The 17,405-nt window shown below is 25.6% G+C and overlaps 1 protein-coding gene and 1 pseudogene across 1 annotated transcript; one reads left to right on the forward strand and one right to left on the reverse strand.

Moving 5' to 3' along the window:
• Nucleotides 1-385: 385 nt before the first annotated feature.
• LOC149513592 (ribonucleoside-diphosphate reductase large subunit-like) lies at nt 386-2,246 on the reverse strand (annotated as a pseudogene).
• A 2,401-nt stretch (nt 2,247-4,647) lies between these two features.
• On the forward strand, nt 4,648-6,884 carry LOC149513593 (putative glutathione S-transferase). Its single transcript, XM_089746927.1, has 2 exons — nt 4,648-5,013; nt 6,264-6,884. The coding sequence occupies exons 1-2, from the start codon at nt 4,699-4,701 to the stop codon at nt 6,606-6,608; spliced, it is 660 nt and encodes a 219-aa protein (XP_089603053.1). The 5' UTR covers nt 4,648-4,698; the 3' UTR covers nt 6,609-6,884.
• Nucleotides 6,885-17,405: the final 10,521 nt, after the last annotated feature.

A 17,405-nucleotide genomic window follows, 5' to 3' on the forward strand; every position in this document is an offset into this window, starting at 1 on the left:
AAAAACAAAAAAAAACTTACCATAAACTAGAAGAAACTAGTAAAATAAATCACCTTCATATCTTTAGAGTTTCTATCACATGTAAAGCCAAAGACATATCTTTGATGACTCCAAGCTTAAGAATCCACCTTTAAAATTATAAAAACTTCACCATCTTAAAGTAAATAGTGTAAAGAACTTTTATTGCCTAAATTTATCCTCTAATTTATTTTTAAAACATTCAATACGTGTGTAGAAAATTGGAGTTAGGGGCTTCTTGTATAATAAGTAATAGATGTATATATTAATATAAGCCTTAGTTCTACAGTTCAGATTTAAAGGTAAAAAAAAAAAGAATAAAATGTTTAGGCCTTGGTTGAGAGGAAGACCATGGAGAAAACAATAATTAATACCTATAAATTACTTTCAATTCTTGAGGTATTTCTGGAATATTCTCAACAAAACCATCCTCATGTATTATGTTATTCTTAATAACAAGAAACCAAAGAACCATCTCAGCTAAGTCATAAAGAAGAAGCTTATTCACCACCGTAATCTCCCCATTAAAGATAGACAAAAAATAAGTTTTAAAAAATAATAAATAAATAAATAAAAGAAGATGAATAAAAGAAAACTAGGAATTATCACGTCAGAACTCTATGACTATAGATATTGGAAGTATATGGCTCAAAGCATTCGTTATTTCTAAGAATATAACTAGTTGAAGCAGTAGGCATAGATGCTAACCAAAGTGAATTTCTCACTCCATTCTTAGCTATCATATCCCCAAGAGCATTCCAATTTCACTGATTTGAAGGAGTAACACCCTACATCTGACTGAAAAATACCTTGTAATTTAACAAAAAACTCAGCGGTGAGCAAAATAAATCGACAAGAAATGAACATTTAAGACATTATAATCACACTGAATAACTAAAATCCAAAATATTTGCATGCATTTCAAAAAAATTATGAAAATCACCTACCTTACTCATAGGACTCCCATTATATGTCTCATAGGGGCCTTCTTTCTTAGCTATATCACAAAGAGCTTTCAAAGCATATTAGTACATGGTTTCAAATATGTCTTTGTTCAACTGTTGAGCCTAAAATTCAAAACCAGTATACCAAATCATGTTCAGCTGTTGAGACAAAACTATTTCAAATTAAAAAAGTATACCAAATCGATGTATTTGTAATCAAATATACCTCAGGCGAATCAAATGCCATACCAAGTAAGATGAATTTGTTTGTAAGCCCCTAAATTCCAATGCCAACGGGTCTATGATGCAAATTTGATCTTTTGGTAGTTTCAACAGGGTAACGATTAACATCAATTATTTTATCAAGATTTCTTGTAACAATTTCAGTAGCTTGTCCTAACATCCCAAGAAATGGAAAACACAACCATTATTAATAATATCAATAGAGACATCACATAACAATATAAAGACATCCATTCCATCCCAAAGATAAGCTAAATGGATGGAACTCCATCTTGCAATAGATGGATGAGCTAATTTGCATGGTAAGGAACCAAGCTCGGCTAGCTTATCGAAGTTAAAATATCTATTCTAGGAATTAAAATTCAAAACGTAAATAAAGTCACTTATTTTCAGAGATGAACAAAGCAATATCATTTGGGATTTGCATTTAAAGATGATTTCCTCTAAGATCAATGATTAAATAAGATAAACTCTATCAATCTTAACAAAATTCATCTCAATTCATGCTTAACAACACATAAGTTTTGGCCCTATTTGTTTCAATAATTCTTTTTAAGCATAATATGAAGACAGTTTAAGAGAATATAGTTATTTTTTCTAACAAACTTATTATTTCTTTCAAACTTCCTACTAAAATTATTTTTAACAAATCAAACAGAAGCAGAAGATAAAAAAAATATATAGCTTATATTTCAAAGAAAAAACAGACAAAAAAATACACAATGAGAAGGTATTTAATATTTATCAATAAATATTTGAGCCTACCAGGACAAATCACCATAACACCATGTAATTATTTAAACAAATGTAAAAAGCTAATATTATTGAAAATGATTTTTTTTCCAATGAAAAAATAGAAAGTTTACTTCCTTGTTTCTTTTCCTTTCTTTTTGCTAACATTAAAAGAAAAGAGGAAAGAAAACCAACCTGTTTCTTCAGCTTTTTTTAAAGCCAAATTGATGTCATGGAGCCTAGTTCTTGTAACATACTCTATTTCAAAACCCCTTACCTTCGTATTCCTTTCAATATCAAATAAACCATTAGAACAAAATTAAAAATGAAAAAAAAAATCCAACATTTAAATCATATGATGACAAAGCAATAAATACCCATTAACCCATTCATCTCCCAATACATTAAAAACTAAAAACTTAGACTAGAAAACTTGAAAAAAGGAACATACATTGGTAATCTTTATGGGTATCTTTCTTGAAGAGTAAAAGTTGAAGAAAAAAAAAAACCAAAGAGAACCCAAAAAAGAAAAAGGGATTTGGGGAGAGAAAATATTAGCATTCAATGGTCAAATGTAGTATTAAATCCAAATATTGTTAATATTTTATTATTGTCAAAAATATATAAAATAATAAATAGTAATTTTGAATTTTTTTGAAATAAAAGATAATATTACTTAAATAAAAATAATTTTTTAGATCTAGCCTAAATATTGGAGAGATTTTCAACAATTATTCTTTACAAGAAATATTATGTCAGATTTTAAAATTTATTATAAAAACTCTAAGTGAAAAAATATTTTTTAAATTCCACTTAGATATTGAAAAATTCATAAAATTTGTCAAAACAAAAAATTTCACTTCATTCCCAAATAAAATAATTAAAAATAATAATAACAAAAATAATTACAAAAATAAATAAAGGTAAAGGAATTATCTTAAATATTAAAATTAAGATAATTTTTTAACAATGCTAAATGATAATATATGATTAATTAGTACCGTTTTTTAAATTGATGTTATGGGATATTAATTCTTCTCTACACATAATCCTACTCTCAAATCCATCTCTAATTTCAAATATCAAAATTATTTTTATGATAAACTTTAAATTAGTTTTAGGGTTTTATTAAAAAATAAATTTTTAGGTGACCAATTACACTTAAAAAAAAATTTGATGTCAACTCTCTATTTTTATTTTTCTTTAAAATTCATATAATAATCCATAAAATCATTATGATAGATAGTTGACATTTTTATTTTTTGTTTGATAAAATGACAATATTAAATTTATATAAGATGTATATATATATATATGAAAATAAATGTTATTAATTTGATAAAATAAAATGAAATAAAATTAATTGAAAAAGATTTAACTTATAAAAATAAATATAATTAATTTAACCAAAATCATATTACATAAAAAAAAAAAGCCTTAAGTAGTGAACACATTGTAAAATTTAAAGATTCCACATGTCAAATAATCAAACTATTTACATATGATTAATGTTTTTTTTAAAGAAAAAGTTGGCTTTTATATATGTATATATTATTCAATAAATTAAATATATATTTTTTATATTTTTAGCAATCATAAGTATAAATAAAAATAGATCAAAATTTTAAAAATTTAACTAACAATGAGCAATAAGTAACAAATTTATTGAGACAAAATGATATAAAAAAATAAAATTATAAAAAATATAAAAACAAAAAACAAAAACAGAAAACGTGATAGATGATAAAAAATGTCTATGCTAGATTACGCCAAAAATGGCATAACAGCACACGGAAGGTGAAATGTAATTTAAAAAAAAAGGAAATAATTATTTATAATATTAAATTAAAATTTTTATAATTAAAAATTTAAATTATTTAATATTTATAAAATTAATAAATTATTAAAATTATTTTATGCCAAATAATAATTTTGTTAATATATAATTAAATTTTAATAAAAATAATTTTTTAAAATTAATATATATAATCATTTTTATATCTAAATTATAATTATTTCTCAAAAGATAATACACATTTGCTCACATAAAAAGATAACTAACGTTTCTTTTAATTTAAAAGTGTATAAATAAATTATTTTTACATATATTTTAATGTTATTTGACATTTTAAATAATGAAAATTTTATTTGTTCAAAATTTTGGCACATTATTTTATATTAAAATAATAATTAAGATTTTAAATATTAAATGTTATAAAAATGTTTTTAAATATTTAAAGGAACAATACTTATATTTTGGCAAAAAAAAAAGAAACAATACTTATAACTATTATAAATATTATTTAATGAAATATTATTAAACATTTAAAATAAAAAATAAAAACAAAATAAACTAATTTAAATGCAAATACAAAATTAAAAAAAATTCAAAACAAAAAACAAATTTAGAATGAAGAATATTTTAGAAACCAAAAAATGAACGGTACAATATTACGGTCAAAGTCCATAGCAATGGCTTCTGGACAGAGCCACTAGTGACGTATGGAATGGCGTTTGCTAGAAGGTCCTGGAAGGATGTTGAGAGATGTTGCTACATTAAAACTTATAAAACCTATTAAAAAAAAAAAGAAAAAGAAATAATTCAGAAATTTCAAGATTAGTTTAATTGTGTCAGGTAAGTCGTCGAAAGACCCTGACAACCCTAAACTTTTTGTCTATAAATAGAGCTCACAAACACATCAGTTTAGATACCAGAAAGAAAAAAAAAATCAAGGATTTAGGTTTAGCTTTTCAGTTGAGAATGGCAGAAGAGGTGGTTTTGCTGGATTTCTGGCCAAGTCCATTTGGGATGAGAGTGAGGATTGCTTTGTCTGAGAAAGGGATAAAATATGAGTACAAGGAAGAGGATTTGAGGAACAAGAGTGCTTTGCTTCTTCAGATGAACCCTGTTCACAAGAAAATTCCAGTTCTTATCCACAATGGTAAACCTGTTTGTGAGTCGCTCATCCAGGTTCAATATATTGATGAGGTTTGGCATCATACATCTCCTTTGCTCCCCTCTCATTCTTACCAAAGAGCTATTGCTAGATTCTGGGCTGATTTTGTTGACAAAAAGGTACTCTATTATTTTTACTACTTTTTTTTCCAGTCCGAGATTTTTGGATTTGGTCTGACTGACTTTGAATTTTGGAGGGTTCTTTTAGCACTGCTAATTAAGCATCAAACCCTAGTGCTAGCATGATAATTGTAAGTGACAGGCTGGTTTGATTTCTGATTCTTTGTATTTTACCAGGAGCATAGAGCGGAATCGAGTTATATATTGTTAGATTTGAGCTGAAGTAGACTAAAAACTCCAACTTTGATTTGAAATTTGACTTGAGCTTAATGGATCTTAATTTATATGCTGAGTTTGACTTCTAATTTGATTGTATCACTCATGTTTGATTTGCTAAATTTGATTAAGTTCGATAAAATTATAAATATTAATATATTAAAAAATTAAAATTTTGATTAAAATTTTAAGCCTTTTGAATTAGGTATTAAATTATTCAATCTCTAACTTGAGCTTAGAGGTTTTTTCAAATCGAATTTGAGCAGCTCACAAGTAATTTAACCCATTTACACTGTTATGTTTTACTGTTTTTTTCTCGGATAATTTAGTATTTCTTGGTAACTTGTCACTAAGGAATTCTAGATCTAGTTGATAGTGACGGTGATAATTGATGGCCATGAGTACTGACCGTGATTACTGTTCTTATAAATACTACATATAGTTTGGATTCCTCCAATTCTCAATGGAGACCGGGGGAAATGATTAAATGTTGATTACCTTGAATATTTGGGAGAACACAATCATTCTCTTGATGTTTTATTGTTTACAATCATTTCATTGTAGGTTCCATATTGATTGAGAGAAGAAAATAAATGTAAAACTAGTCACTGACTAGGAAAGTGATTAATTTTCACCGGTGATTCTTTATATATATATACACACACGCATACGTCCACTTGTTTGTTCCTATCTTGTTGTCCTTGACTTAGTCTTGTAAAGCTGAAATCAGCATGATTTGTCTCATTAAATACTTTATGAGTTTGTTTTGTTTTAAGTTTTTAAGTTTTATATTATATATTGAAAATTGGATTATTGAATTGGAAGCTTAACTAATTTGATTTATAGCACTACTTTTTTATAGCACTATTTTTAAGAGGTGGTTTCAGCATGTTATTATTATTATTTTTCTATTCCTATATCTGCTCTTATGAATCATATATTTGGGTGTAAAACCTAATATTACTGTTGATTAGCGTTTACTTTGATAATTTAGAACCAGTTGTGCCTAAGTTATTGTATATTAAAAAATGCAGATATATGAGCTAGGGAGGAAAATATGGACAAGTAAGGGAGAAGAACAGGAAACAGCAAAGAAAGAGTTCATCGAGAGCTTGAAGCTGTTAGAAGGAGAGCTTGGAGACAAGCCATACTTTGGTGGAGAAAATCTTGGCTATGTAGATGTGGTCCTCGTCCCATTTTATAGCTGGTTTTATGCCTATGAGAAGTGTGGCAACTTCAGCATTGAGGCAGAGTGCCCCAAGCTGATTGCATGGGCTAAAAGGTGCCTGGAAAAGGAGAGTGTATCCAAGTCTCTTCCTGATCAAGAAAAAGTCTATGACTTTGTTTTGCAGTTGAAGAAACTCTTGGGAATTGAGTAAATTATGGTGGGGCTACACCAGCAGCAAGACTGTATCTTCTTTTGTGTTTTAATTTCAATGTTTTTTATGTTTTGAAATAAATGGTCACTTAGTTGTACCTGGTTGTCTTGTATTGTTGGGGTGAATGGTTTTTCCTTTTTTGTAAGATGGTTAAAGCACTTAGCTGTGCTTGGGAGTTGTTGGGGTGACTGGTTTTTCCTTTTCTGTAAGAAGGTTTGAAGCACTTAGCTGTGCTTGGGATTGTGATATGAAATATAGTCTCTATTTATTATCCAATGTTATTCCAGTTTGCACGCATTCTTGTTTGAATCTTTTTCATCATGGCTGTCCATGGTCTGTAGACCACAAAAATTTGTGGCCAGACTTTCACAAGATGAAATCATCATTGACGTCATTTTTCCTATTTTAAGAAGGATTTTCTAATTTCAACTAAAAACCCAAAAATGGTAGCCATCTCTTTGCAAATTTGCTTTACTGCAAACTTAATAAATTGTGGAGATGATGTGCAAATCATCTTCAATATAGATGCCCAAATTTGGACCTTTTTGTTTGTCTTTAAAGACAATTTTAGTGCTAAAGTACACTCAACCCAATTGATATTCCCTTCTATTAGAGGACCTTTCTTTGCTCACCTTCTTAGAAGATAGGGTTGTTTTTATTAATTACAATCTATTTTTATCAATTTTTATCAATTAATGAAAACTAATTTATTTGAAATTTGAGTGTCTTTTATTCGACCAATGGTTGCCTTGTAATGGAAATTTGGACTTGCAACATATCCAAGCGGCGAAAAACTTGACACAAAGCAGGTTAGTCAAAATTTGGCTAATGGTAGCAACTAAGTTAAATCCTTTGAATTATTTGATTTTAAATCGGTGAATACTCTTACTCAACTCGTTGACCATATATCAAGCAAAGTTTGACTTTAAGTAATGAGTTAAGTCGAATTTAAGTATTTTATTTTAATATTCATCAAATAACAGTTTATGAGTTTGATTAAATTTTTAAAATTTAAAAATAATTTTTTTATTTGTATCTAATTTTTTTAAAATTTAAAATTTATTATTTGGGTTGTTGATAATTATTGGAATTAAGTCCAGTTCAAGTAATTTGATTTTATTATTGAGTTAAACCATGAAAGATAAAATTCAATTGATATTGAACTTTGAAGATTTCAAAATTAAGCTAAGATCAAGCTATTAGGTTCAAACGCTCCAATCTAATTAAATAATCAAGTCAACTGAAACAAAATCAAACAATTAATTAATCATATAAAAAATAATAATTTAACATGATTAAGTCTAATCAGTCTAAATCTAAGGATGAAAAAAAAATTCATCAGTTGTAGAGAATTATAATCATATAATTATATCAATCAAAACTCATAATCAATATCGATGGACATTTTCATTCTCTTTTAGTTTTATGAAGTATTTCAAACTCAAACAAATACATATTCGTATGCACTCATGTCTATATAGACCATCTCAATCTCTTATAAGCTATCTTATATAGCCAATCCTATCAAGACAACTTTAATACCAGTTGTTAGACCAAAACATCCCTAATTCAATCAAATAGTCAAACTAACAAAATTATAATCAAACAATCAATCAACTACATAAGAGATAACAATTTAACATAATTTATTCCAATCGACCTACATTCACGGATAAAAAAAAGTTCATTAGTTGCATAGAGTTATAAATAAATTAAATTAAACATTCACAATTAATACCTTTAGATCCTCTCAATCTTCTCTAATTCTATAAAATATTCTTAACCTAAATAAAAATATACTCATGTGGCTTACCATACCAATGTAAAACCTCTCAATCTCCTCTAAATACACCCATAAGGATTCCATGAATATCTCCTAGTACAATGACGAGTTTACCTAATAAAATCTTACAATTCTTTTACACATTTCTCTTATATTTAATCTTATTAAGACTCTCACTATTTATACGCTTTCTAACTTACCTATCAAGAATGCATTTCTTTTTAAAATTCTTTTTTAGCAAGTTTTCTTATTCATCAAGCAATATCTAGTGATTCCAATTTTTTATAAGCTTACTAACTTGCTCATCAGAAATCTTTTTTCTCTAAAAATTTTATAAGATCTTTTATCCATTAAATAATATCTAACTAATTCTGTCTCAAATAAATTGCTATCTTTTTGTAGTTGATTGATTGTTTGATTATTATTCTGTTGATTTGATTGTTTTAATTGAATGGAGGCTTTTTACATTTCACATAGAATTCTTTTTACTAATAATACTACAATTAGCCAATCACCCAAAAAAAAAAAATTATGTAGGGAACCACCACTTAAAAGTGTGGACTCTACAAATTTTTTTATATATCTTACACTATGCTGAATTATTATTAGTTAAGTGCACTATAATAATTGTTGGTGATATACCCCTATATTTTTAAGATTAAAAATACAATCTTTGTTAAGATATATTATGAAAATATTTATTTTTCAAAATTAAACAGTTTTAACATAGACCACGTTTTGAAGATGAAAAAAATAGTCTCTTATTTAAATATATTATGAAAATAATTATTTTTAAAATTCTACAGTTTCAGCATAAACTACTTTTTTAGATGAAAACATAATCTATTATAAAAATAATTGTTTTTTCAAAATTCCACATTTTCAACATAGACTATATTTTCAAGATGAAAAACGTAGTATTATGAAAATATACTATGAAAATAATTACAATATACTTTTCACAATATATTTTCATAATTTAAATGTTAAAAAAAATAATTTACATGTTATATGTCTAATAAAATTCAAAATACATTTACTTAATATTATTACATATAAAATTTGTATCGGGAGTTCCTTGGTTAAGAAGGAAGTTTACCTCTCCTTTCTAACCCTTGCATCAATCTTACTACAAAAGTCAATCTACATATTTAATCTGGGTAGAAACAATCAATGTTAGAATAATAATTATGCCCCATGTAACTTAACAAAATATACATACAAATATTTTATAATATTTATTTACAAAGTATTATTTGATATATAAAAATAAATTAGTAAATTGTAATTATTTACTAATTTCACAAATATTAAATAAACCATTTAAATGTTAAATAAGTAATTTAAATATAACTACCTATACATATTATTCACGTAACATCAACTAATAAGATAACTAAAGGTACTATAGTAAAGATGTTATTAGGTAATCTTTTATATCTCCAATCAAATATAGTAACACCTAACACATTAATCTAACATTCCTAAAAATTTGTCAAGTAAAGTGAATTATGAAAAATCACTTTCCCTCCCAGAATATTAAATTCTGCAAACCAAATGCCCTTAAAGGTATTTTAATCTTAAAGTTATAAATTTAAGGGTAAATTTAAACCAAAGGCTAATTTAGCATTGCTAGTGCGGATGTTAAAGTTTGATTTAAAAAAAAATGCATTTAAAAATTATGATGAGAAAAGTATCATTAGAAAATTTTAATGTTCAATATTACTATGAAAAAGTGCTATTAGTAATTAAAATGTCTAAAAAGATATATAGGGTTAATAAAGTAATTTTTTATCCTAAACACACTTTTCAACTGTAAAAGCATCTTTTAATGAGCATTTTAGTCGACTAAAAACCCAAATTTTTTTGTTGTATAACATTGCATATGAAACAAAAGCAACTTTTAAACGTAAAAGTTGCTTTCAACAATAATGCTAAATGAGGCTTAAAAGTTAATTAATATGGACAACAATCTAATTTAAAAGGTAAGCAACTAGACCCCATCCCTCAAATGGAAATTTAGAGCCATGATGTTAATTTTTTTATGCAATCATACCATGACTTGCTTGCTATTGCACCAAAACAGTGATTAATCACACCATCCTATATCTCTAAATGAACTCTTAAAGGTCATTTGGCATTATAGAGTGTTGTGGTAAGATCCCTCTCACCATGTTATACACCTTATTTTTCACTAAACCCCTTTGTGATATCAATATTTCATTTTTGGCATTATACACAACAAATGATATAACATACAGTAGATACCTCATTTTGTTTGGAATCTTTTAAATATTGTTGGGCTTTGAACTTTAATTTGGAATTAGGTTTCAAGGACAAAATTAAAAATGCCTACAAAATATTTTGTTTAATTTTTTTTTACTCCTTTTACTTATTTTTATTTTTATTTTTGGTGTTTGTTCAAAACCCAAAAAAAATAAAAATAAAATAAAAACCTAAAATTAAAAACGTGGAATTTTTTTTTCTAAAAGATTGTAATTTTGCCTCAAAGATTTGGAAATTAAATGTTGAGCTTGTCTTTGAAAATTCTTGAGTATCAAGTTTGTGCAAAATGAAAAAAATTTTAAGAGATTTAAAATAGATTAGATTTTTTTAAAGTTTTATTGAAATTGGGGATTTGAATCCTATTAAAACAACATGAGTTTAGCTTAATAAGGGGGAGCAAATAAAGTAATTAAGATAGTAACAAGAGTAATCTTAGTAAAATGAGAGCAATTCAAGAGCTGAAAGCATTAATAATCACATAAAATAATCAAGTAGCAAAGCGAACAGCAATTATTCAGAATTCAAAACTCAAACAAGTAATAGAAAGGTAATTAGGAAGCAATCAAGCAAAGAACCCAACAAACCAAACCCATACCTAGCCAAATAATAAACTACAATTTCCAGCAGCATAATCGGAAGAACCTTAATTAGCAAATGCAAACCTAATTCATAAAATAAGAATAAGTTTAGAAAATTCAAAATCAAGCATATACCAATTATTAGGATCACAACAGCTCTATTCCATTCATAATCAAACTTATAATCAAATATTATATTATATAATCAATTATTATAACACTGAATAATCAACTAATAAATTATAACTTAACTAAGTAACTAAACCCACAAACAGTGAGACTTAAATTGTTAAAACCTATTAAATCAAGTTTTTTCCAACTGCAAAAACAATATTAAACTAGACCAAAATTGTTAAAAACAACAAAAACTTAGTTTAGCATTTGTTAATTCCTCACCCTTTATTTTTTACACACACTAATGGACAACCCTTGTTTCATCAAGGATACAATTTTTTTGTTTGTTAGCTATAATGCTTAAGAGTGTATTAGTTAGCTAAGGAAACCCATGAAACCCCAAAGACTTTTGTACTTTTATTCAAGCATTAGCTCTTTATAAAGGTTTCAACATATATTCCTACTATGTCATCCTCGAAACATAAAGATAAAGTTGTACAGTGAGTTCAACAATATTATAATAAAAGTTTGTTTACTTGCAACTACTCCAAAACACAGTAGGCATATTTTGTCAAGAGGTGCACGCGGGCTAACTTTGACAACACATCTAGGTGCACAACGGTATATTCATTGAAACTAAAAACTATACAATAATGATAAATAGGTTTTCCTTTAATCGAGAAACGTGTCCTCTTATCACTGTGCATTACACCTCTTTTTTTCATACCCATAACTTGGCACATGTTACTCTTATTAGATGTACAGTGCTTGCATATCTTTTATTCTTTGGTGAATACTATAAACATATGGTCCCTCATACATTCAATCACTTTTTTGCCCACACTCTAAATAATCTTGTAAAATAACACTAAACTTTAATCCTAGTTTCTTTTGTCAACTGTGTAACGACACCATATAACAGTTAATATAATCATAAAGAAAAAAAGTAATGATAAACTTAATTTTTAAAATTTCAAAAATTCTTGTGGAGTTTTATTTGATTTCATTTGCTGTGGCAGACTTTATATGATGCATTAAGCTGTAGTATGTCAAATCTTTATTATGGTTTACTTAATTTTTTTAAACATTTGTTCGAACAGATAGAGCATCAGTTTGAAGTTTAAATAAATACAAAGACTTACAAAGAACATCTAAATCATAAATGGTGTAAAACTGACCCTGATGCTTCATGGCCAAATATTTGAAGAAATATGCCATACACATGAGCATGCATCAAATCTCTCCAGTAGACACTACTAATTTCCACATATTACCATAACCTTTCTTTAATTAGATAAAGACTATTAATCTACACAAAAGGAAAAAGAAAACCTTATTCAAGATGTCACTATATATCCATAAAAAAATCCTCTTAAAATAATCAAATAGTATAGTAACAAAAGAACATGACATTTTTTTTCATTTAAAAGAAATACATAGAATTTTTTTATAGTTCATAGAACTAAGAAAGGGGAAAAAAAGGGAATAAGCTATCGTAAAGCAAGCCCACAAAAAAAATTAAAAACAATATAATGCAGAAACAAAAAAAAATAACAACAAATAAAAAAAAACATAAACCTACCCATTTTTTCTAATAATCCCAGAAATACAGCCTCAAAATCTAACCTAAAAAAATAAAATCCAAAATTTAAAAACAAAAAAAAACTTACTATAAACTAGAAGAAACTAGTAAAATAAATCACCTTCATATCTTTAGAGTTTCTATCACATGCAAAGCCAAAGACATATCTTTGATGACTCCAAGCTTAAGAATCCACCTTTAAAATTATAAAAACTTTACCATCTTAAAGTAAATAGTGTAAAGAACTTTTATTGCCCAAATTTATCCTCTAATTTATTTTTAAAACATTCAATACGTGTGTAAAAAATTGGAGTTGGGGGCTTCTTGTATAATAAGTAATAGATGTATATATTAATATAAGCCTTAGTTCTACAGTTCAGATTTAAAGGTAAAAAAAAAAGAATAAAATGTTTGGGCCTTGGTTGAGAGGAAGACCATGGAGAAAACAATAATTAATACCTATAAATTACTTTCAATTCTTGAGGTATTTCTGGAATATTCTCAACAAAACCATCCTCATGTATTATGTTATTCTTAATAACAAGAAACCAAAGAACCATCTCAGCTAAGTCATAAAGAAGAAGCTTATTCACCACCGTAATCTCCCCATTAAAGATAGACAAAAAATAAGTTTTAAGAAATAGAAAATAAATAAATAAAAGAAGATGAATAAAAGAAAACTAGGAATTATCATGTCAAAACTCTACGACTATAGATATTGAAAGTATATGGCTCAAAGCATTCATTATTTCTAAGAATATAACTAGTTGAAGCAGTAGGCATAGATGCTAACCAAAGTGAATTTCTCACTCCATTCTTAGCTATCATATCCCCAAGAGCATTCCAATTTCACTGATTTGAAGGAGTAACACCCTACATCTGACTGAAAAATACCTTGTAATTTAATAAAAAACTCAGCGGTGAGCAAAATAAATCGACAAGAAATGAACATTTAAGACATTATAATCACACTGAATAACTAAAATCCAAAATACTTGCATGCATTTCAAAAAAATTATGAAAATCACCTACCTTACTCATAGGACTCCCATTATATGTCTCATAGGGGCCTTCTTTCTTAGCTATATCACAAAGAGCTTTCAAAGCATATTATTTTATCATAGTTTCAACAGGGTAACGATTAACATCAATTATTTTATCAAGATTTCTTGTAACAATTTCAGTAGCTTGTCCTAACATCCCAAGAAATGGAAAACACAACCATTATTAATAATATCAATAGAGACATCACATAACAATATAAAGACATCCATTCCATCCCAAAGATAAGCTAAATGGATGGAACTCCATCTTGCAATAGATGGATGAGCTAATTTGCATGGTAAGAAACCAAGCTTGGCCAGCTTATCGAAGTTAAAATATCTATTCTAGGAATTAAAATTCAAAACATAAATAAAGTCACTTATTTTCAGAGATGAACAAAGCAATATCATTTGGGATTTGCATTTAAAGATGATTTCCTCTAAGATCAATGATTAAATAAGATAAACTTTATCAATCTTAACAAAATTCATCTCAATTCATGCTTAACAACACATAAGTTTTGGCCCTATTTGTTTCAATAATTCTTTTTAAGCAGAATATGAGGACAATTTAAGAGAATATAGTTATATTTTCTAACAAACTTATTATTTCTTTGAAACTTCCTACTAAAATTATTTTTAACAAATCAAACAGAAGCGGAAGATAAAAAAAATATAGCTTATATTTCAAAGAAAAAAAAGACAAAAAAATACACAATGAGAAGATATTTAATATTTATCAATAAATATTTGAGCCTACCAAGACAAATCACCATAACACCATGTAATTATTTAAACAAATGTAAAAAGCTAATATTATTGAAAATGATTTTTTTTCCAACGAAAAAATAGAAAGTTTACTTCCTTGTTTCTTTTCCTTTCTCTTTGCTAACATTAAAAGAAAAGAGGAAAGAAAACCAACCTGTTTCTTCAGCTTTTTTTAAAGCCAAATTGATGTCATGGAGCCTAGTTCTTGTAACATACTCTATTTCAAAACCCCTTACCTTCGTATTCCTTTCAATATCAAATAAACCATTAGAACAAAATTAAAAATGAAAAAAAAAATCCAACATTTAAATCATATGATGACAAAGCAATAAATACCCATTAACCCATTCATCTCCCAATACATTAAAAACTAAAAACTTAGACTAGAAAACTTGAAAAAAGGAACATACATTGGTAATCTTTATGGGTATCTTTCTTGAAGAGTAAAAGTTGAAGAAAAAGAAAAACCAAAGAGAACCCAAAAAAGAAAAAGGGATTTGGGGAGAGAAAATATTAGCATTCAATGGTCAAATGTAGTATTAAATCCAAATATTGTTAATATTTTATTATTGTCAAAAATATATAAAATAATAAATAGTAATTTTGAATTTTTTTGAAATAAAAGATAATATTACTTAAATAAAAATAATTTTTTAGATCTAGCCTAAATATTGGAGAGATTTTCAACAATTATTCTTTACAAGAAATATTATGCCAAATTTTAAAATTTAGTATAAAAACTCTAAGTGAAAAAATATTTTTTAAATTCCACTTAGATATTGAAAAATTCATAAAATTTTTCAAAACAAAAAATTTCACTTCATTCCCAAATAAAATAATTAAAAATAATAATAACAAAAATAATTACAAAAATAAATAAAGGTAAAGGAATTATCTTAAATATTAAAATTAAGATAATTTTTTAACAATGCTAAATGATAATATATGATTAATTAGTACCGTTTTTTAAATGGATGTTATGGGATATTAATTCTTCTCTACACATAACCCTACTCTAAAATCCATTTCTAATTTCAAATATCAAAATTATTTTTATGATAAACTTTAAATTAGTTTTAGGGTTTTATTAAAAAAATAAACTTTTAGGTGACCAATTACACTTAAAAAAAAAATTGATGTCAACTCTCTATTTTTATTTTTCTTTAAAATTCATATAATAATCCATAAAATCATTATGATAGATAGTTGACATTTTTATTTTTTGTTTGATAAAATGACAATATTAAATTTATATAAGATGTATATATATATATATATATATATGAAAATAAATGTTATTAATTTGATAAAATAAAATGAAATAAAATTAAAAAATAAAATTAATTGAAAAAGATTTAACTTATAAAAATAAATATAATTAATTTAACCAAAATCATATTACATCAAATAAAAAGCCTTAAGTAGTGAACACATTGTAAAATTTAAAGATTCCACATGTCAAATAATCAAACTATTTACATATGATTAATGTTTTTTTTAAAGAAAAAATTGGCTTTTATATATGTATATAATATTCAATAAATTAAATATATATTTTTTATATTTTTAGCAATCATAAGTATAAATAAAAATAGATCAAAATTTTAAAAATTTAACTAACAATGAGCAATAAGTAACAAATTTATTGAGACAAAATGATATAAAAAAATAAAATTATAAAAAAAAAAAAAAAAAAAAATAGAAAACGTGATAGATGATAAAAAATGTCTATGCTAGATTACGCCAAAAATGGCATAACAGCACACGGAAGGTGAAATGTAATTTTAAAAAAAAGGAAATAATTATTTATAATATTAAATTAAAATTTTTATAATTAAAAATTTAAATTATTTAATATTTATAAAATTAATAAATTATTAAAATTATTTTATGCCAAATAATAATTTTGTTAATATATAATTAAATTTTAATAAAAATAATTTTTTAAAATTAATATATACAATCATTTTTATATCTAAATTATAATTATTTCTCAAAAGATAATACACATTTGCTCACATAAAAAGATAACTAACGTTTCTTTTAATTTAAAAGTGTATAAATAAATTATTTTTACATATTTAAATGTTATTTGACATTTTAAATAATGAAAATTTTATTTGTTCAAAATTTTGGCACATTATTTTATATTAAAATAATAATTAAGATTTTAAATATTAAATGTTATAAAAATGTTTTGAAATATTTAAAGGGACAATACTTATATTTTGGCAAAAAAAAGAAACAATACTTATAACTATTATAAATATTATTTAATAAAATATTATTAAACATTTAAAATAAAAAAAATTCAAAACAAAATAAACTAATTTAAATGCAAATAAAAAATAAAAAAATTCAAAACAAAAAAAAAAGTTTAGAAGGAAGAATATTTTAGAAACCAAAAAATGAACGGTACAATATTACGGTCAAAGTCCATAGCAATGGCTTCTGGACAAAGCCACCAGTGACGTATGGAATGGCATATGCTATTTCTTCAGTAGAAGGTCCTGGAAGGATGTTGAGAGGTGTTGCTACATTAAAACTTATAAAACCTATAAAAAAAAAAAAGAAAAAGAAATAATTCGAAAATTTCAAGATTATTTTAATTGTGTAAGGTAACTCGTCGAAAGAACCTGACAA

The sequence above is a fragment of the Durio zibethinus genome, chromosome 18 (assembly GCF_047325235.1).
Source record: "Durio zibethinus cultivar Kanyao isolate XHJ-2024 chromosome 18, ASM4732523v1, whole genome shotgun sequence".
NCBI classification, from domain to species: domain Eukaryota; kingdom Viridiplantae; phylum Streptophyta; class Magnoliopsida; order Malvales; family Malvaceae; genus Durio; species Durio zibethinus.